Source organism: Zeugodacus cucurbitae, chromosome 4 (assembly GCF_028554725.1).
Source record: "Zeugodacus cucurbitae isolate PBARC_wt_2022May chromosome 4, idZeuCucr1.2, whole genome shotgun sequence".
Taxonomy (NCBI): domain Eukaryota; kingdom Metazoa; phylum Arthropoda; class Insecta; order Diptera; family Tephritidae; genus Zeugodacus; species Zeugodacus cucurbitae.
This window is the reverse complement of record NC_071669.1, coordinates 45,768,318-45,792,432: the sequence shown is the minus strand read 5'-3', so window position 1 is coordinate 45,792,432 and position 24,115 is coordinate 45,768,318. Positions and strand designations below refer to the sequence as shown.

Here is a 24,115-nt window from a genome sequence, read left to right as displayed (position 1 = left end):
CAAGTTGCAAGTCCCGCATTTAGTTCAAGACTCATTGAATTTGACTTGTGCCGAAATATTGAAGGCGTCACCTTGCGCCGAACTTAAGAGCCTTTCGGCAAGAATTGGCTACGCCCTAATGCGTAACATATTTCTTTGTCTGCGCATCAAAATCGACAGCTTTCGATCAAACCGTTTGCTGACTACTTTTTCGTTTTTTAGTAAAGCTATAAAAATTTTGGACGCTTTAAAAAAATTTCGCTTAATTATACGCTTCGATAGTCGGCTAAACAGTGCAAACGAAATTTACATACCTTACATGTATAAATGTGTGTGAGGTTGTATGTATGTATGTATATATACCATCATTTAGTTCGCTTGCTTTTCATTTTTAGTTTCTGCACACTTTTCAGGTTTTCTTTTATTATTATTTAAATATTTTGCATAATTGCTCCTGCGGCCATTTTTTCGGAAGCTGCTTTTGTGCTGTTCATACTTGCATGGTAGGCGGTAACCGGTGTAATCTTCTTTTACCGCACCTTTTTTATTTTATTTCACATTTTATTTTGACATAAAATTCGTTCATTTTACACTTACTGCAACATTTTACGATCGTATAATTTTAACAAAATACTTGCCGCCATATAAAAATTATGCGCTGATGCTGCTGTGCTGATATGTATGCATATTAAGATACATATACATATGTGAATGTGGTAGAAGAAGTGTATATATAATCACTCTCATACCTCATGACATACCACCATTCAACTGCCAACCCTTGCAACGGTTGAAATTTTTGCTGTTGCGCCGTCGATTGCCATATCAACGCTTGATCGGCTTGTGTGACGCTCTTGGGCATTTTTGATCGCGCTGAGAAGCTTCTGTGCGCTGTCAGCTCACCATTGGCTTGGTAATGTAGCAAACATTTGCGGTTGCATCAGTTGGCTTGTATCTGCTGTGGCAAGTAGCTACCGTAGCAGATGCTGACTGTGTTAACACAATGTCCAGATTGCAAACTGCATTTCATTTTCATCAACTACACGGATGGCTTTCACTGTGATTTTAATAAACAACGCTGAAGGTCAGTAGCTATGTATGTAATGATGTGGAGTTGTTGGAGAGGATATTAAAATTTTATTTTCTGCTTACAGCCTTATGTACATCATATAAGTATATATGTATATAAAGGAATACTATATAGATATATAATACATATATGCCTATAAGGTAATCACCAATAAATTGCAAATTTTCACTTGACTATAGCGATTTTCACCAATACATATGTATATGTATGTATAAAGGTATCTCCGATCACTACAAGTACAAACACTCCCATAAACACACATATTTTGTTTTTGTTATTGTAATTTGTCTCTAACAATCAGTCTAATCAGTGTTTTGCTCTGGCACATTCAATAGTTTTATGGCGAAAATTTCATTAGCAACACTAATGGCCACCACTCTAAGCTTGCCAAGTCAGCTGTTCACGCACACACACACACACACACACAAACGCAAATAAAAAATATATGTGAGTGTATGTGTATGTGTGTGAAATTTCGGTTTGCCTGATTTGTTGGTTGGTGGTCGTTTCGGTTGTCGGTTTGTAATGCAGATGTTGTGCCGGTTTATGCGGTCATAAAATAAAATTAATTAACATTTTAATTCGCAATTTACTATGGCAGATGAAATAATAAATTCTCGAAATGATTTTGTCTGTTTAGAAAATGGCATTTTGGCAAATAAGCAACTGTGATATTCAAATATTCGTTGGTTTAACTCTCGACGCTTAGTGGTTGTTGTGGCGGCACATAACCGGTTGTTTGCGGAAGAAAATGGTGAATTTTATAAATTTTGTATTCATTTGCGATTTGATGATTTTAGACAAAGAGAAACGTGTGAATCATTTGTAGAAACGGCTGATTTATTTATTAAAATATTTATTGCTTCGCTCATAATTAAGTATTGTTTAAGGCTACTATGCAAATATGTATGTTTACATTAAGAGTAGTTATTATATGTATATAATTTTCATTTAGAAATATTATATATTTTAAATTTTTCATTTATTCATTTAATTGCAACATTTAATATGCGTAAAATAAATATTGATAAGAAAATATATTTCTTCAAGAAAAAATGTTTCAATTTTATATCTAAAATTTGTTTAGACATTATTTTGAACGGAAGGTTAGGGTGATGAAAGTTGGTAGGAAAGAGAAACTCAAACTGAAAAAACTGAAAAAAGAAATAATATTACATAACAATACAGTGGTTTATTCCATGTTAGAATATCATAAGCAGGTAAAGTTCTTCTGAGAGATACTAGACATTAAAATAAATACTTTGGCACCCTAAAGCAACGACATAAACTTATTCTCCTTTCCTACATCCCGGAGAAAAAGGTATCCCAAACTTTCGCAGACAAAAATAGTACTATTTCTTAAACAGTATTTTAGATACGGCTTTTCTTTTGAAGCCAATCCCTTATTTTTGAAAGAAAAAAATAAAAATGGTAATGAAATATCTATATCAATTTATATTTATAATGTATATATATTTTATTAAAAGAAAAATTCTGCGTGGAAACTGTTACGTTCAAAAAATAAGTATTTCTGTTCCGAGCCCTAAAAGTGAGATTAAATCGTTTTAAAACTCTTCTCGGAACAGTCAAAAATATTTGGCATATATTACCAAAACAAATATAATGAAATTATGGAAAATATAGACAGATGAAAACAACTCCACAAAATGAATTCATGTTGTTACCTTTTCTCAGTACTATATTCATTATTTAATTTTATTTTCTTTGATCATAACAAAAAGTAGCTTGCCCAAAATGTAATCTTTAAAATTTTTTGTTGACCTTAACTGAAGTAAATTTCTTAACCTTACGGATAATAATCTGGAATATCCTTATACACATGCCTTTTATTGTTATAATCCACATAATAACATAACCGAATTAGAAATTATCAATTTTCATAAATTTATTTGATCATTTTATCCTGTTCCCAATATAGCAATATTGATGAACACTAATCAGAAATCAATGAAAACAAGCCACACAAAAAACGCCCAATTAATAAATAATAAGAAATACAATTATATAATTGAAGCAGCCGAATTTACAAACCGTAGTCGCCAAAAACAACACACGAAAAACCACTTCAGTTAATCGTTTCGCATAGAAACTCCAGTGTAACGCCTAAAAACCAATAAAACTCGAAACACACGATCATAAATCATAATGTGAATAAGCGTAAAGTGACAGAACGATAAGGAGGTAGCCAGGAGTACAAAGCAGAATGAGCCACAAACGCTATAAACACCTCAACGAATGTGTTGCCGAATTGAAAAACGAAATGTGAAATCAAAATATACGAGTCCTGTGCGTCGGAGAGCAGAAACGCATGACGGAGAATGCACTGATCATTGGAAGATGCGCAGCGGAGTAGGCGCTAATAAATTAAAAAAGTATACAGGCTGCAATAGGTAAAGCGAACTGCTCCTTCTTTCTCAGCGATCATTGAAGTACTAGTTGCGAACAAGTAAGTAAGAAATGCTGAGGAACTGAGTGATCGTGGCGCTTACCGGTACTCCGCTGACCACGCCACTCCAACCACCATTGCAGTAACATAAGGAGAAAAGGAGCTCATCAGCAAGCAGTAGCAGCCGCAGCAAGAAATGTGAATGGATTTTTTCCTGCGTCCACTGGTACGCATGGCGCAGCGCACCGATCGTGTAGCGCCGCAGATGGGCGCTACGATTACCGACGTTACACAAATTTATAAACTAGTACTGCGTCTCTTGTTTTTTGTTACAGTCTGGCTGACGATCGGACGATCGCATTGCAATGTGTACACGCTTATTGCCAACTATGGACCGGACGCACGGAAGCCGATCTTGCCGGCAAGATGGAAGTTGAGAATATCACAACTGATCTTATCGCAGCGTAGCGGTCGAGCCGCATGCGCATATAGCCACATAACACATAGATGAAATGTACGCCAATAGCAGGCACTTGCCGCCGCCTGGGTCACACAGCTGTAACGACGACTGCGATAACGCGACTGCGCGCTGCTACGCATCTAATTTGCGATCTGCGATTTGCGATAGCCCAGCAAATGGTCACTGTCAACGCGCCGCAGCGGTAGCTGTGGGAGTAGACAACGGCTGTACAGTGGCCCTACGAGCGAGCACATAACCATCCGAGAAGAAACATCATGAATTATTAATATTTTCATATGCGCACAACAAGAAATGAGGATATGCAGGCTGCAGGCTTAGTAAGGATGTTATTATGCGCTGAGACTTGCCATAAAAGGATTGCAACTCTGCGCCTATCTTGATGGCTTGTCATATCGCTCATAAATGTCGCGTTGTGGCCGCAAGTCTAGCGTTGAGCTTTTTCCACCGCGCGCATTATGTGTGAGAGCGTTCCAGAAAAGGACAAAAAATGGTCAACAGACAAAATGGTCGTACAACTTGGTATGCGTGTATGTAATGTGCGCCGGCGCAGCATATCCTTAAAGAGCCGTAAAGCGCTGACGATGGATTCGTATCGGATGGGAGTTGCAGGTACTTTAATAGCAACAAATTGTGCGGCTCAAAGCTGACGAATTCCCACACAATTGTGACAAGGCAATTAAATTTTTTCCACGTAAGTTTTTTTTGTGTTTGTTGTTGTCATTTTGTTTGCATTCTTATTGCTTTGCTGGCGGGTTTAATTATTTATAAACATAGTTAGTAGATAAGTTGTGCGTTGAGAAAAGTTGCTAAGCTTAAAGATATGTATGTTTCTTCGAAGCTAGGCATGCCCTTAAGTATATACAAGCATACATATATGTAATCCGTATATACATATGTGGCAAAGAGTGCTGTCAAAAGCATGTCAGTTCATTAATTAAAACTTGATAAATGATTGTATGTCACACACACACGGACACACTCTGGCGTCTTTACGCTCGCACTTAGTGTGATGCTCAACACTATTCAGATACAAACTTTTTCTTATTTTCACCAAACTCCAAATGTGTGAGTCATTTATGGGCGTATTTTTTCATATTTGTTACTCTCATGGCAAAATAGTGAGCTAACGAAAAACAATAAAATCCGCTTAATGACTTGAAAAAATGTTTTAATTTTTAATAAGCACTAGCGCATTTTTTCTGTATTTTAATTAGTTAGTTGGCGTTATTTTCATACGCTGTATATTAAAAGCAGAATGTTTGATTAATTTTTTACGTTGTTCATGGCATGGCATGACATGTATGTATGTATGTGGGGCGTGGAGGGGTAAATTAAATTTTGACATTTTTATTGCCTTGTGGCATATTTAATGGAAATTATTGAAATAAAACGGTATATTTTAATTTGTATTCACTATTTTTAACACCTGCATGGAATGCTCATAATCGCGCGTGTAACAATGTGTGTATTTATCAGCAGTAAATTTATGTACAAAACAACAAATATATTATTAATATTAATTTATACAGGCATAAACATGATAAGCAATTTTTCATTACGGCATAATTCGATTTATTTTATGTTTATTAATTTATTTTGAAATCAGTGTATGTATTTTTTCAAAGGAAGAAACAGTATTAGAGAAAAACTAAATTAAGCGACATTTATACAATTAAGAAAAGGAAAATAATTTTCATTATGATATCAAGATCAAGATTTGATAGCAAATTTGACAAGAATAATGAGTGAAAAATATATTATAGTATAAAATATAGAGAAATATTTATCACATTCTTAGCAATGATATTTAATAAAGCATCTAGTTATAGAATAGAGAAAATACTACCATAATTTCTATCCTATAGAAAACTTCCGTTTTGAAAAAATATAGTTTATTTCTTGAAGTCCTTTATCGACGTATAATGATATATTATACTATGGTACTAATATAAGGTTCAGATTTTCAAAAGTTCATCAGAAAAGTATATTAATCCTTCAGAAATGACATGCATAAAACGAATTCAATCTAAAAATTTTACCGCAAATATAATTATTATCTAATACAAATCCTTGCCAAGGTAATGAATTAAAGACTCAAGGCATGAAATTTCAACTTTCTTAAAAAAAAAACTCAATATATCATATAAACAACACAACCTCTTCGGCTAAAAATATAACCTATGAGTCTTTACCAAGGAGATAAAAACAGCATTCAAGAACAGCATCCACACTAATTGTCCTAAAAAACTAAATCTCACATCTAAAGCAACATGCAACTATTGAACTTCCTATATACTAATCTATAACAATACTTACAATATAATAACAAATAGTTGCTAGTATTTATAAGAAACCCCCGACCACCTGCTTATTTCATTGTATAAATTCAGCTACCTTTACTCATCGACATCACTTGACTTTTTTCAAAGCAAATCCCTCAAAAGAGAAATTCTTTCATCATTATTTCACTAATCACGCGCACAAATCTGCTGCCACTTAACAAATCTTCTCACCATGTTAACAAGCAAAAATTTAATGCAAATATGCTTTTGATGTTGAAGTATGCGAGTAATGCTTTGAAATGAGATTATTTTCGAGATCAGCTGATTTACCTAATAATATGTGTATAGATCTATATATAGCGTACATATCTAAACATACATATGTTTAGTCAAGTGAAAACTAGGTATATGTCACCTTTGAGTCATAACAGCAAAATTACAATGAAAATAGGTCAGTGTACAAATGAGCAAATATTCTGGCATACAACTACTTTCTTGAACAAACATGTCTAAGTGCAGCACATTTGAAATGATGCATCTCTTATATAATTTCCGTGCGTGCTTATGTACTGTTTACTTATTTTCTTATTTTCAAAAATATATAAAACCATTCAAATGTAAGATAAATTAACGCAATAATGGCAATGTAGCTATTAATTTTTACAGCATCTACTAAGAGTACCTTGTACACTTATTCCTCCTAATAATACACAATGCTTCATAAAATCTATACACAAAAATTCATATAATTTTAATCCTTATTTTATATAATTTTAGTTTTTTCCCTGTTGAAACATTATTATCTCAATTATAAGGAACCTTTCCCTCCTCAAAATTCCCAATTCAAGAAATTTCATATATGATAGCATGTCTATTCAACATCAAATACCATTAAAATTTAAATTTTTAAATATGACAAATACTGAATCAGTACTAAATAAATTTAGAATAAGAAATTATAATCTATTTAAATAACTTATCTGTCCTATTGAGAATGTTATTGATGTTTTTCATAATTTTGGACACAACGCAGATTTTTTATTAACAAATTTTCTAGGTGTTGATATATTCTGAAAAAATTTAAGATTCTACAAGTTTTAAACAGCGTCTTAACGGTTGATTCATACTATGATCGTACATTATTAAAATTTTACTATTTTCCCTATTCAGACCTAATTTTGTATAATAAATTCAGTTCAACCTAATTTTGTATAATAAATTAAATTAGTTTTTATATATTTATATGCGTTAACATATGTACTTTGAATAAGTTTATCACTGTTCAAATATTCATTTGATAGTTTTTTAACAAAACCAAATATTTAAGGGAATATGTAGACTATCAGAAAAGATTATCATATAATATACATATATATATCGTTCAGCATAGCTCTTATCGCATTTTATAGCATTGATATGTACTATTTATCATTTCAAAAATTAAACAACTTCCGACGGAAGGAAACTGGGCTTATTTTTAGGCCTCTTTGAAGAGCATAAAAATCGGGACGATTTATTCGACAGTCTGCGCCTGTCTTATGATTTAAGTATTCTGCATATTGTTTAGTATATTACTAATATTACATAATGTTCTGTAAATACATATGAATAATTCTTGTAAATAACAATATATTATTGAGCATGATATATTCTTCAATACATTTTTCAAATAATAATCAATAGGAAAGGATAAAGTATTTAATGCTGGATTTATCAAAACAAAATTATTTAATATAAATTAAAAAAAATGTAATATTATAATTTTATAAAACATTTTGAATGAGTTTTGAAAGTAAAATAAACAGCCCTACAAAAATAATAACATTTTTAATCAAATATGTATTTTTAACATTAAAAAGTCCTTTACCGAAAACTTAACCCTTACTATTTATTGTAAGGACAAAGTAACAGTTTTCGAGAGAATATCTTCACTGCTCACTTTAAGAGTAAGTCCCTACAACAACTATGGCTAAATTAAAATATAACTAAATAAGCGCGAATTTGAAGCCGTAATTCACACACCTATGACTACGAACCAGTATTTCTAATGTCATCTTTTCTTTAACTTTAATAGCCGTTCAATAATATTATGATATTATTGTGTTTTCTGTATAAAATATAAACGCACTTTAAATAATTCATTGCATAATTGTCTTATTAAATGGTTTAAGATTTTAATATTTATTTCACATGCGGAAAATTCAAAAATATATTGAAAATACTTGGGTTAAAGAAGTGTAAACTCATTAAGTGGTTACAAATATAATGCAATAAATCCATACCGATTAATACTGTAAATAATTAAATTCGATACTGATGAATATTAAAAGTATGATTTGAAAGCAATAATCCAAATAACTAAAGAACAGTTTATATACATACCACATTTGAGTACATAAAGCAAAATAACTCAAAACTTAATAAAATTTCTCCTCTTACTAACCTGTGATGCTGACGGGTAGCCACCATATCCGAATTGTGCGTAAGCTGCCATTATAATTTATCTTGTTTTGTTAACACTGTAAACTTTTTGGTAAATAAGTTTGTTATTGCACAATTTTTTTATTGCACGAGAAATTTATTTTATTGTTGTTCTTCAAAATAAGTAGCGATCAGCAATTTACTTAGAAGTTAGTTTTTTTCTTCAATTTTAAATAGTTCATACAATACACAGTTTTAAAGCATTTGCTTTTTCTCTGCATTCAAGTTCCGATTCTTTCACTATTTTGAAATTTCAGTTTTCAAATTTTTCTTTTCCTTTGCAGTTTTACAGTTTTCTTTTTAAATTATTTTTTTACCAAAAATTTTCGTGTTTCACTGTTTTGTAAACACTAATTCTGCGTTGTTTTTAAAAACCAGTGCCAACAGCGATCAAAATACACCCGCTTGCTGCCACATGTAGGTGAGCACACTGCCACCGACGTTAGCGAACACTGCCAAAATGTGGCGACCAGAGGCAAAAGGCTGCGCACACGGACACGCGCAACTGAGTTCAAAATTCCTTCACAGCAAAGCCTTAATAGCACAGATGCGACTACTAGAACGTCAAACGGACATGTAGGACGTCAAAGCCGCCGATAGAACACACTATGCACAGTACAGCAAAAACAACGCGACGGCGGCGGTGAGGACGGCGACTACGACAACTGTTCGTATGGCTGTGCATTAGCGCACACGAAGCGCACACAAAAGAGGCCACAAATACTAAGAATAGCAACAATACAGCTAACGTCAAAGACCGTCAAAATCGGCGCATACGCAAAAAACAAACGTTTTCGAAAAGCTTCCTCGATTCTTGCTTAGCTCACGTGAGCTCCACACACAACATCCGTTTACACTGTGCAACACCACTCACGCTCGAACACGAACTAGTTGGATATGTTGCGCTAGTCGAGCGCCAAAGCTGTTGCCGCCACGCAACCTGCCAAATGAGTCCAACAAGACAACGCTCGGCTGCTGTTCGCGCTGCACGCAATGTGTGGAGCGCCGATAGTCAGAAAAGCGTCAGCATGTGCTCCCCATTCGGTTGGCGCCCCGATAATTGCTTTAGTTGAAGCGAGACAAATAATCGGAAAGAAATCGCTCTCGCCTCTCTCGTTGTGCATATCGACGAGCTCAGGTGTTGTGCGCTCAACGCTTTCAGCGAGTACTTTGAGCGCAGCGTGAGACCGCCCCTTTTTTGAAACAGCAGTGCCACCACTTTTCCCCCAACGCATTGTAGCGAGTAAGTGCATCGCGTTGGCTACTCGCTAGCTCTGGCAGCACTCGCGCACACTGGAAATGTGTCAGCCGCTGCTGCCTCAACTACTCAATTATTAAATGCTATTCTGGCTGTTCTAACACACTTGAGTGCTTATAGTTATTTCTCGCTCACACTCGTGCGCTCACTTCTCCACGGCAACAAGTTTCCATTCCAAGCATTGTTGTTGCACGTATAGTCTGCTGGGGAAATAAAATAAACATGCATTTGTTGTTGCTTTCGATTTGAAAAAAAGCTAGCCAATCACAGAGCTTTACTATTTCATCGTTGTTGTTATCGCTACAACGCTCAGGTGCGAGTTGTCTTGACGAAAACGGGTAAATAGGGTTGCAACGAAAAAATAAATAGAAAAAGGTGCAGCAGAAACAACAACAACATGCTATGAGCGCTACAACCATTATTTTTTCCATTTCTCACATGACAACAACAACGAGTACGACCACTTTTGCTGTTGCTTAACAAGTATATTGTTGTTTTTGCACAACTAGTATTGTGTTGCTAGGCCATAGCCACACCTCTTTGCTTTGCTTTGTATTGCGCTGCGCCTTGGTGCAACCGCCAGCCGTGTCTATTCAACACTTGTGTTTGCTTTTGTTTATGCTCCAATTGTTGTTGGCGTGTTGCGTTAGTTTTCTTTGCTTGTTTTCTTTTTTATTAAGCTTGCCGCAGCGTGTTTGTTTTTTGTTTTGTAAATTCATTTCGACCAACCGTGAAGCGCAAATATTTCCTGCACAACAACTTTGCGTTGCAACGAAACGACGCCAGCGCATTGTTCACACTTTTTCCCCTTTTGATATGAAGTTCCGCTTTTTTCTTTTAATTTTTTGTTGCTGTGTATTGTGTGTCGGCAGTAGTGGAGCTTATTTACCATTTTGCAATGCAATAAAATGGCCTTTCACTCCTTTTCAGGTACTGGACATTCTCGCAGGCCAAATAGCTTTCATGAAAAATGCATATTCCACAGCTAAAGTGTCCGAGTAAGGTTAAAGAGTTCATTCTGCTCTTGTGCTGGTGTTTGATTTTCTGCTTTTAATGTTGCACTTATTTTTTAGTGGATACAAATTAGCATTTAGACAGTTCGCATTATGAATGCGTAACAAAAGACTTAAGGAACAAACTTCATTTAATTATTTATTATTTAGTTAGACTTGCATTAAAGGAAATTTTTTGACATAATATAGAAATTATATATATATTTGTCGTAGGGGGATGGGGTCATATGTAGAAGTTCAAGCAAGTGAGGAAAGTTTCTGAATGCCATTCACTTGGGAGTGGCCAGGGCTTGGGACCCACCACATAAAAAAAATCTCCCCAATGAATATAGAAATTACAATCTTTAAATATAAGAAACTAATAAATAATAATAATAATAGTTTAAGTGAGAAATATTGGATGTAAACTTTTAGCAGTACTAATATTTATGTATGTATGCTTTCAGCTGGCTATTTTATTGCTAGAAACACGAAACTTAAGGATAAATCGGTATAATCGTTGGCCAAACGAGGCAGTTCAGATTGTTAAATAAATTGAAACAAATATTTGAAGTTATCCCGATCAACACCAATTATTATATTATAGTGTAAGATATTAATTGAAATTACTTACTTAGGGAAGTGATATATTCTCACTTAATTTCATTGGTGTAGAATTTATATTAGTCTAAAACAATATATATATGAATTATTGGAGGATTTTTAAATAATTAAGATATAAGTTGTGAATGTTATGTAGCTCCCTATCCATATGGTATTTATTTAAGGGGTTTCTGGGATTGAAACATAAGCTATTTAAACTATTATTTTTATAAAAATAAAATAATATTGTTAATAATAGTTAAGAAAAATACACAATTCGACATATCAAAAGAACACATTTAAACAGTATTTTGTGAAATTTTTATTTAACTCAGCCGTTAGTACCTCATCTCATGTTATTGTTATTTCAAAGATGTGTGTAAAATTTGAACAAAATAACTTCATACCGATACAGATTGTACAACCTAATTGGCCACAAAATTATATTTTGAATTTCTAAGTGTTAAAAACTTCCCTCTTAGCATTATAACCTCTTGGTTTTATTTGAAGTTTCTCTTATAGTAAACCATTGTAAGGCTGAGAATTGAAATTAACAGAAAAAATTAGTATGGACCTTGCTTTAGCACTTATATCAAAAAAATTAAATTGATAATTTTAGCAGGAATTAAGTAACTTTATTTCATAGATAGACTTTCCGCAGATACAATAGAATTTAACATTGGAATTAATTGATGTGACAAAGTCATACTTAAAGCAACCGCCCCAACTTCAACTATTAGAATCATTTTTTACACAACAACATAGAGAAATTGATAATAGAAGAAAAACACAAACCCAAATTCACATAAAAATCATAATCGATAAAATAAGTAAAAACGAATACAACATAAACCCACAAAACTCAAGAGATAACAAAATAAGAAAAAGGAATCCACACAACCAACAGAAGGAGGAATCAAACACTACACAACATAAAAGGAAATCTAAACACAACACAGGTTAACATACATAGCCACATTAACATTCAATAATAACTAAACACAATATTAAATAATTAACAAATATTGTTAACACACCCACACAGTCATATAAACCCATTTCTATAAATCTATTCTATAGAAACATAATATATGTAAATACACATTAATTATAAAGTTAAAACTCAACTCTTCAATCTTCAACTTTTCTTCAAACGGAATCGGCCTCAACGTCGACTTACCCAGACAATATGAGTTATATTTTTATGAATTTGTTAATATCTAATAATTTGAGAGAGTTATTTTTTTACGAGTCCAAAAAATATATTAAAATATATTGGAGAAATACATTTAATCTTGTTTTTCTTGAAATATATCACTACTTTACTACATATTATTTATACTAATAATTCATACTTTTATACAAATACTCTTCCTTTTCTCATACCTTGCCAGTACTTTCTAATCGATATGCCATAATATTACATAATTATTTATAGTTTCCTTCAAGAGCTCATAAACCATGAATTTAATCGATCAATTTTTCTAGTGTATATTATTGAAAGTGATACTTAATTTTATATGACTGTCTACAGAGGGAGAGAGAGATTTTTCATTCAGTTGAAATTTCGAGAATTTGTTTACGGTGTTATGCAATTCAAACCCTCAATATAAGAGTATTTAGTTACGTAACCTGTGGCCTTCTTTAAATAATGTTGTCAGCGCCAAACAACTTTCAGTCTGGAGATTTTAGTATCAAGAACACATGATGGTCTCTTTTTATATATATATATTATATATATATTTATATTTTTAGAGAATCTTGCAAGTAAATTCAACCAATTCTGTAACAACTTGATTTATTATTATTATAATCACATTACGATTAAATGATCAATATTCCACTGTATTTACGGTGCTAAAAAAATATATACACAATAATTACCCGAAAAACGCTACCTACCTCACTGCACTTCAGCACCCTTCAGAGAATGAAAATACATATTTTGACATTGTAGCCACTTATAAAGGGAGCAATCATGCAATATTTATTATGCATTGCAAAAAAATTAATGTCACTTCATTTCCAAACAATCTCGCAATGGATATGGAAAACTATACACAATGAAATATATGCGGCACGCATTGTGCGATAACCACAGCGACAGATGTTGCAATTAAAACGGCATAAAATGACATAGAGGACCGCACCATTTGGCTGACGAACCGCAGCAAAAGGACGAAGGATGAAGGTTGGCGGGCAAAGCGTAGCATAAAGTGAATGCGAACGCGGGTAGAAATCAATTCTGACACATTAAAAGGCGACAAACGGGGGATTAAATAGAAATAGAAATAGGAAATGGGAAAAGCATAGACAACAACAACAACAACGAAATTGAATTAAATGCATTCATAGCCTTTGCGCAATTTTACAGTTATAGCTATAAATGGCAAAAAAAAATTGACACACAGCAGAGGAGGAGTAGGGGACTTTGGAAATGAGTAGCGTAATAAGGGCGAAAAGGCAAGCAGGGAAACGTGGCATATTTATGACATGTGTGTGTGTGTCACAGCGTAAAGGATGGGCGCATGACAGTGTCACTTTCTGACAGTTGACAGTTCAATTGTCAAAATAGCTTTTCAACGCACAGCAAGGCAAATGAATGAAAATGCGTGTCAACGTTGCATTTACGCTAAAGTAAGTGAAATGCCACAGCGCGAGCAGTTAGAGGCATTTAAAGAGCTTTCAGCGCACAGGCACAGTATTTAAACACATGCGACAGGGTTTTCGCAATGACAAGTGTGTTTTGCTGCCGCAACGTTGTACCAGCATACCAAAAAAGGGAGTTGCCACTGCTGGAAAGCCATGTGTGGCACAGTGGGTGGTCAGGCCACAAATATTTACACCACGCCATCAACCACATGTGGTTCGTTTGCGATTTATCGATATGCGGCCACGCATTGGCCGTTTGATTGATTATTGGTGCGCGGGCGTTGAACCGACTGTGATCACAGCGGAGATTGTGGCACATTCAGCATCTGTATGTATTTAAGTTTGCGCATTACAGCGCTCCGTTTGAGTGTAATTTAGTAGAACTGGATACTGGAACTCAGCAGCGACATTACGGCGATTGATCAGCCAAGGCAACGCTCTCTAAAAAGTATGTTGGTTAATGCAACAAATCGAAGTCAACACTTAGGCGCGCTGCAGGACACAACAGTTGACGTGGCGCAAAAAAAAGTGTCATTTCACTTTTTCTTGCTTTCATTGCCACAGAGTGTTAACCAAGTAGTGTGGCTTTACACACTTTTTTCTTTTAGCGCGAATTTTGTTGTTGTAATTTTTACACATAGTTTTAGCCCCACTTGACTTCGCAAAGTTTTTTATATTATTTTTTCCTCTCTTTTTTTCTTCTTAATTTGAGTAAATGTGAAAAGGGCGGCACTTATGTCGTTAATCTGTGCACTTTAGCGCCGCTATAGCACTTCACTTTTGCGCCAAATTTATTATTTTTTACGCAGCAGCCACTGAACTACTTACAACTACACTAACACGGTACCAAAAGCCAGTGTATCTCGCTCATTTACCATTTTTCTCGCATCACTCACACATTTGCACCGTTTTATAGGTTAATTCGTTTTTATTATGTCGCCGTAAAATATACATATAAACACATAGTGATCTTAGAAATCCTATATAAAGTAAAAAAAAACATCCGTCCTTGCCGCAAAGCGCATGTAATCACACGAGCACCACCCCATCTAGCTTTGAGCGTAAAGCAAATACACGCACAAAATGTGTATAAGGCACATCAGAAAGTTTATTACACACCTTTGAAACGTGTATTTATATAACTAAATAACTGTGGATATTTTAAGTTTGCAGAAAAAACTCGGCAAATAAAGTTCCATTGAAGTGCGCGTAAAAATCGCATGATTCGAGTGTAGTGAATGACATCGTTAATTTTACGGTCACCATGTTTATTAAGATATAAAATATTATATAAACGCATGATCTAAGGGCTCAGTTTGACTTTAGTTGTCTTTAAAATGTATTAAAGTATAATATTAAGGGATTTAGTAAAAAGTAAAGATAGGTATAGTAAAGTTTAAGAGATCATTATGATCAATGTTGCATCAAATGGTTCACAAAGTGTTTAAAGCACGTGGCTCTAACCATAAGGATCGTCGATTCGACTCCCAGTGATAATGTATGTGAGCTAAAAGCGTTGCTCATTAAAAAAGCAAGTTAAATTTGTAGCATCGACACTTATAGAATAATAACAAAAACTACTTCACTCATATTATTTTTATATACTTGATGTTAACTTTAACGTCGCAAGTCATTTATTAAGAACCATATATTTTCTATAAAACAAATATTAATTAAACAACACATTCCGCTCTGTCCATTAGTATACTAGTCTGTCTAATATCAATATTTCAAATCTCAGTTGTTGGTATATTCTATATCTATAATTTTCATTCGCCCGTAGTTTAGATTGGTTAGGAGGAGGATGTAATCGTTTATTTTAGAAAAAATCTGCAACATTTACTAACGAAAAGAAATTTTAGTTTTGCCATTCACGATTTCAATTGGAGTGAACGCTTCACGGCGCGGTTTTAATATCTTTACTAAAGGGCCCGAAAAGAACTGAATTGTGTATCCTTATCTCTATCTACCTAACTCTATCAACACTTTCAAAGCATATAGAGGAAGATATAGAATGTAGATTAGTAAACGTGAATCGACAATGTCGACCAAATCGCTATTGATGAATTCAAGAAACGGAGTATAACGGATAAAGCTGCCATGAGGCAGCCAAACAAATTTACAAGAACATCACAAAAAGATATTGAATTAGAATAATCAAACAGTCGTTCTTCTAAATGTAATGTGGAATAAAATATGGTAAAAATCTTTAATTTTCTCTGAACATCTAGAGAGAGATAATGAGAAAACGCCGGGATATTATCAAATCTGGAATATCTATCCAAACACTTACCTCCAGACTTTAACACAAGCATCAGAACGGGATTGGAATATAACAACAAGAAACAGAATCAAATCCACATGAAAACTCATCAAAAAACATCTCAATATCTACTTGGAAATATCCGCTAACGAGAACTGTCGTAGACAAATCGAGTAGAAAGACGCGTCCGTTTATTTAATAATATCGTTAAAAAATGAATTCATTAGATGGCTACGATGGGCTTTAGTTTACATAATATATATATATATATGTATATACATGTGAGATACCCTATACTCATTTTAACCAATAATTCTCAATAATGGATCTTTGAGTTTCATGAACAGAAAATTTAACAGTGAACCAAAAATAGGAATAGGAGATCCATTGACGACATTGGTATGTGCCTCTCTTGTGACTTACGAGATGTGTTCAAAAATAACGGGATTTTTTTGTTTATGAAAATATTTATTTATTCGTCTACATTAATGTTATTGTCTTTGAAAAAGTCCGCATTCGATATCATGCACTTATGCAGGCGCTACGTCCAATCGTCGAAATACCTCTCAAACTCCATTTTGGGGATTGCATTGGCTCTCTCAGTGCTTTCTCGTCTCGGCGCCTGTTGGAGATCCGAAGTGTAACCAGGTCGCTCTCCACCTGGTCACTTCAACAGAGTGGAGGCCTTCCGCTTCCTCGGCTTCCTCCGGCGGGTACTACATCGAACACTTTCAGAACTGGAGAGTTTTCGTCCATTCGGACAACATGGCCTAGCCAGCGTAGCCGCTGTCTTTTTATTCGCTGAACTATGTCAATGTCGTCGTATAATTCATACACCTCATCGTTCTTTCGTCTGCTGTATTCACCGTTGCCAATGTTTAAGGGACCAAATCTTTCGCAAAACCTTTCTCTCGAAAACTCCCAGTGTCGCCTCATCGGATGTTGACATCGCCTTGTAGAGTTTGATTTTGGTTCGTCGAGAGAGGACTTTACTGTTCAATTGCCTACTCAGTCCAAAGTAGCACCTGTTGGCAAGAGTGATTCCGCGCTGGATTTCGAGGCTGCCATTATTAGTGTTTTTGATGCTGGTTCCTAGGTATACGAAATTATCTACGACTTCGAAGTTATGACTGTCAACAGTGACGTGGGAGCCATGCCGCGAATGCGCTGACTGTTTGTTTGATGACTGGAGATATTTCGTCTTGTACTCATTCAATTCCAGACCCATACGCTTCACTTCCTTATCCAGTCGGGAAAAAACAGAACTGACGGCGCGGTTGTTGCTTCCGATGATATCAATATCAATACGGCAGCATTTGTACACTCTTATAGAAGATTGTACCTTCTCTATTTAGCTCTGCAGCTCGTATTATTTTGTCCAGCATCAAGTTAAAGAAGTCACACATATACATTTATCAACATAATAACATCTTGACAATTGGACTCTCTAAACTCGTGAAATTTTTAATTTTTCAATTCGCTTAGGTCTATCAGGTATATAATATCACTTTCCTTATTTGTAATTTTCAGTAGTTTGTAGATGAGAAATTCGAATTTGAATATTGGATTATTGAAAATGGGAAATTAAAAGAAAACTTAAACTGATTGATATTTTTGTATTTATTGTGCTATTTAAGGTTTGATCACGGAAGCGCATATTAGCAGAACAGTGGTTAGTCATCAAAGTAAAACAGAACATTATTCTCTTATGAAAATTCTCAATTTAAATATTTGCTAAAAATAATTCTTAATCCACTGAGAAAACAACAACAAATTTTCATATACCTATGCGCCATTCAAGTAAATCTCCGAAAATATTAACGCATTTAATGCGTAAAGTTGGCAAAAACAGCTTAAGCAGTAATTGTTAAAATCCCTTAAACCCAAACCAGAAAGAGCAGCACAACAACAAAATGCGTCAAATACATATTTACATACAGACATATACGCAAGGATCACTTCTGAGGAAGCACCACTTTTCAACAAAGCGACGGCGCCTTGGAAAATTAAAAGAAAAACTGAAAACGTATTGGCCGCATAACGGTTCAGTGGAGAATATGTCAATCAAAAATGCAAATGTCAAACGGAAGTGACATAATCCCACTTGGGAGCTGACAAGTAGCACACAAACAAATTAACGCTTACACATACAAGTAGATTTGTCTATGTGTGTGAGTGTTTGTTTGTTTGTGTGCTGCAAACCAATGTGATTACCGGGCAGCTGTAAATCCCGCTGTGCATTAAAGTGTTCAAGTCAAAAGGGCGCACCGAAGCAGCTGATGGAGATTTGAAACCACGGACTATAGACTGCCACCCATACATCCATCTCATATATGAGCACACAACTGCATATGGTGGACATTAAGATGTTTGTTTGTGTGTGTGTGTGTATATATGTGAGTGCATTGCTTGGCATACCATAAGGCGCGCGCACTTGTGCCTCCGTGAGTTACCCTCCGCGTGTTGCTGGAATTACTTGCGTGCTTGAGAGAGGGTGTTCGAATTAGGGTGAGCTTGCATTATCGCTTACATACATACATACATATATAATTATATATGATAGACTGTGTGAGGGTGTTAAATGTGCTTCGATGGGGTCGCGCTAAGCGGGGTTACGCGGTGTAAATGGTAAATTGCATTAAACAGCTTTGTTTGCCTCAATATTTATATCTTATTTAGATACTCTTATCACAGCGCTATTGCGTTAGCCTCAACGTATATGTATGTATGTATGTGTGTGTACACTGCTCATTTCGGTAATGCGTTGTTAATGAGGTTGTGTGGATTTATTTGTTTGTTTGCTGTTGTTGTTGTACTAGCGATAACACCAATACTTGGCAAATATGTGCGTGCAAATGGATGAGCGTGTGTGTGTATGTCCCAGGGATTATTGGTCAAGGCTCAAATTGAGTGTGGAAAATGAAACACCTGATGTTGTCGCGCAAACCAAAGCACGCAGATTTACTTACACAAGTATTTATTCATGACGAGTTCAAGGGGATTATGTATAAATAATTTATTTGTATTGCAATTGTCACTTGTCGCAGGTCTTAAAGCATTAAGTTGTAGGTGCGTGTAGACATAGTCTTTGTATTAGTGTTTGATTTAAATAAAAGTACAGAACTTGAATAAAAATTGTATGTGGCTTTACTAACGAAATTTCTTCCAGATTATCGTACTGTAAAGCCCCCAAATGCTGAAGCCGTTGTCTTGATACGGCAGGACAATCACACAAGAGATGTTCCATTGTTTCTGTGGTTTCTGGGGTCTTCGCGATCTATCAACCCCATCTTGTAGGCGTACGCCCCCACAAGATAGAGACCAGTGAGTATGCCTACCATGTTCCTACATTTCCTTCTATCGAGTGTCAGTAGAATCTCGTGTCCTTCTGATCTACCGCTTAACACAAAATTTTTGCGGTTTTGCAACCCGTTAGATTCTTCCAGCGCGCTTTGTACTTTTTTTCCAAGTTTCTGTCTGGACCATCATATAGACAGTGCATAGGTTGATCATGATTTCAGATGACAGTTTTACGCCTCTTTTGGCAATCTCGTCCACTACGTCGTTTCCCTCTATTCCTTATAGCCACGTACCCAGTAGAATTGAGTCGCCTATTGCTGAATGCAAAAGTTTTAGGGAAAAAGTAATGAGCAGTATTTTTTCAATTGCGTTTTTTAGAAATTTAAAAAAGCAACATTTTAAAGCTCAAAATCTTCCAAACGTCCTCAGTAATGTTTAAATAGGGGTTCTATAGAAATAAAATTGAATTGTTCGTATGGAATTGACGTGGACTATAGAAAAGTAGTGATTCATTGATAATGTGGGTTTGTTTGTGATTTAAATCGTTATCCTTCTGGACGATTCTCCTCATACCATGGTTCAGTTTATCCGCGGAGCTGTTCGAATTTGTTCTAATATATTCATATATTGATAACGATCCATGTTCTCTTCCACAAACATTAAGCTTCCAAATCCATCGCAGCCATAGCGCCCCAAAGCATGCCATTTCCACCGCTATGTTTGATAGTAGAGATGCTCATGACTAGGGATGGCAAACAATTTTTTTTAATCGATTAAATAATCAAATGATGAATTGAAAGATATAAAAAAAATAATTGCAATTAATGTAAAAAAATCGATTAATCGATTAATTCCAATGTTTTCAAATAATACTAAATTGCATAAAAACCACCACCAGTTTCAGCGCCGAATCTTGTATTATAATGTCCCAGAGTCCCAGACACATCCAAAAAGAGAAAATGGCCTACATTTAAAGTTAAGTAGCACAATGGCATTAAATTTTTCAAAATATGCACAGCAATCTTAAAGTTTTGTTTTGCAACTTTGCGTAAAAATAAAACCAATAAAATATGTATGTATGTATGTGATTGGCGTTCAACCGTTTAGCCGGTTATAGCCGAATCGATGAGAGTGCGCCACTCCTCTCTTTTCTTCGCAGTTCGGCGCCAGTTGGAGATTCCAGGTGTAACCAGGTCGCTCTCCACCTGGTCCCTCCAACGGAGTGGAGGCCTTCCCCTTCCTCGGCTTCCTCCGGCGGGTACTGCATCGAACACTTTCAGGGCTGGAGTGTTTTCGTCCATTCGGACAACATGACCTAGCCAGCGTAGCCGCTGTCTTTTTATTCGCTGAACTATGTCAATGTCGTCGTATAACTCGTACAGCTCATCGTTCCATCGTCTGCGGTATTCGCCGTTGCAAATGTTCTGAGGTCCGTAAATCTTGCCCAAAATTTTCCTCTCGAAAACTCCTAGTGTCGTCTCATCTGATGTTGACATCGTCCAAGCTTCTGCACCATAAAGCAGGACGGAAATGATAAGCGACTTGCAGAGTTTGATTTTGGTTCGTCGAGAGAGGACTTTACTGTTCAATTGCCTACTCAGTCCAAAGTAGCAGTAAATAGGAGACTATATTCTTATTTCAGACATTCAAATTGTGTTGGAATATACACAAAAACAAAAACGGAAATAAAATTAAAATATCTTATTAAAAATTCATTTGTCTTAGCATAAAGGAAAATATATTTATTGAAGTCAAGAAAATTTAGAAGTCTGTTCAACCAAGTTTGAAGAAAAAGCAATTTCGATAAACGTTTTGTTGTCAAACGATTGCGTTTTTCGGTCGCAGTTGCACCCGCTTTTGATATTTGAGTTGATATTTAACGTAGTTATTGCTTATTTTATTAAAAAATTTCCATACTTCGCTTTTAACTGGCGCCATTGCTCTCCAAACAACTGAACGTAAAATGCGTTTGACTTAACTGTAAATGCAGTGTTACCAGATATTCATTTTTTGATATTAAACTACGTTGACATATTAGAATTTAACTGTGTTTAAACCGTTTGCAGTCATTATTGACTGATGTGACCCATTTTGACCCTTGTAAGCTAACTTAGATGAACATAAAATGTATTAAATTTGAAAATGCTGTTTGCGATTATTTTGCAATTACTCGAGTAATAGTCGAGTAATTAGAAAAGGTGTTTCGATGCAATTAAATCGTAAATTAAATGAAAATAATCGATTAATTTAATCAAATGATTAATCGTTGCCATCCCTACTCATGACTAATTGCTGTATTAGCTTTTCTCCAAATTTTCTCTGTCACTTGCGAAAATGTTGTATTTGTATTCGTCTGGGAATAAAACTTGTTTCATAAATCAAGGCTTTTATTTTTATACTCTCGCAACAAAGTTGCTACGAGAGTATTATAGTTTTGTCCACATAACGGTTGGTTGTCCGGATGTCTGTCTGTCCGTCCGTTTGTCCGTCACAAAATGTCGAAAACCGAAAACTCTTAATATGCCATAACTAAGCTATAAATAAAGCTATGGAAGTAAAATTTGGTATGAAGGATCGCACTACGAAGGGGCATATGTGGATGTAATTTTTTTGGGTAAGTGGGCGTGGCCCCGCCCTCTACTAAGTTTTTTGTACATATCTCGCAAACTACTAAAGCTATTTCAAGGAAACTTTCTAGAGTCGTTTCTTTTAGGTACTACCTTATACAGTTCAAAAATGGAGGAAATCGGAGGAATCGCCCACCTCCCGCTTGTAAAAATGTTTTAATTCAATAAGGGAAAACACTAGACATCTTAAATTAAATGGGTGTGGCGACGACCACTTAGGGGTCAAGAACCATATCTCCGAAACTACTCGACCAATATCAATGAAATTTGGTTTGTGATATTTTCCTTGCATCCCAATGATATGTTGGGAAAATACGCCAAATCACTTCACAACCACGCCTACTTCCTATATACCAGAACTTTGAAGTCGATATGATTCGTTTACAATACATGATATAAAGAAAGCACTAATGAAAATATCGGAACAGAACTTTACTAAATACAGCATTTATAGCTCGCTCTTCTAAAAATCGTCGAAATCGGACCATAAGTTATCAAGGCCCCATATATCGAACATGTGGACCTCAGTGCTTCTAATTTTTTTACCGAATATGAAGGTAAATCTCTCAGATATTTTGAAGAAATTCAGATTGAATATCTTTCTTTCAATAATAAGTCTCCGTGCCTAAAATGCGTGAAATCGGGTCATAACTTCACCTAACTCCCATATACCTAATATTAGGGTTTCCATTTTTCAATGAACTTTATACCATATATATGATGAATATGTATGATGAATTGCGATAGAGCAATCATGTTTCATTAATCCTCCTCTGCTTAAAAGCAAAATTGATCCAAACAAATATATATACATTTACATATTTGTTGCCTAGTTAATCCAAAAATAAATAACATATTTCCTTAAAAATTTGGAGGGACTTTATGACCACCTTTTAACTAAAAGCCCAGAATATATAATGGTCGGGTAATCAGTTTTTAGAATCAAAAACAATATTAAAATTATTTCTGAATTCTATAATAAAAAAGCAAATTTTAATTCATGATAGAGTCCCACCGGTAGGATTTTTTTTTTTGCCAACATTGAATCCATATTTACTTTCATCTAAATATTTTAAATTTTTAACAAGCCAGCATGACAACCTTTCACCAAAGTAAACGCGATTGACTGATTTCTTTCATGCTCTTCAAACAATATCCATTACTTCTAGACTACAGTCCTGGGTGAATTGTGTATTTACAGCTCAAATAAGTTTTTGCGCAAACATTTACTTTTATTTTGCGACAGTTAAACGCAGGCGCCACAACACCTTGTAGCGCATGCAACGACTTGCCACAAAAAAGGTAAAGTGAAAAGATCGACAGCGATGAGGAAAAAATCATTGGCAGACGAAAGCGACCACAGTCAGATCAGACAGTTGAGATATTGCGAAGAACTAAGTACTTCAAAATGAGAGGAAAAAACACGACAATGCACGAAGGAAAAAAGTGCAAGAACGAAGGCATTACTTGCAGCGAAATGGAAAGGCACACAACACAGACACACGCACACTCTCGGCGTCATAAAGCCACAAACGTATTGCCAAAAGTCCAATTGCCAATTATGCGCGCTGCAAGATAACAACAACAACAACTGCGACATAAACAAATAAAAAAACAGCACTGGCGTTGCAGACAAAACAGCGAAAGCCAGCTCGCAACGAATCGCCGACTGCATTCGCAGCCAAAAGATGTTGTACGAT

At 35.1% G+C, this 24,115-nt stretch overlaps 1 protein-coding gene across 1 annotated transcript in view; it reads right to left on the bottom strand.

Moving 5' to 3' along the window:
* Positions 1-9,631, bottom strand: part of LOC105221040 (homeobox protein araucan) — a 30,858-nt gene extending 21,227 nt beyond the window's left edge. Inside the window, 1 exon segment of the mRNA XM_011197688.3 lies at positions 8,683-9,631. Coding sequence (XP_011195990.3) covers positions 8,683-8,733 — 51 coding nt within the window. The 5' untranslated portion in view covers positions 8,734-9,631.
* Positions 9,632-24,115: the final 14,484 nt, after the last annotated feature.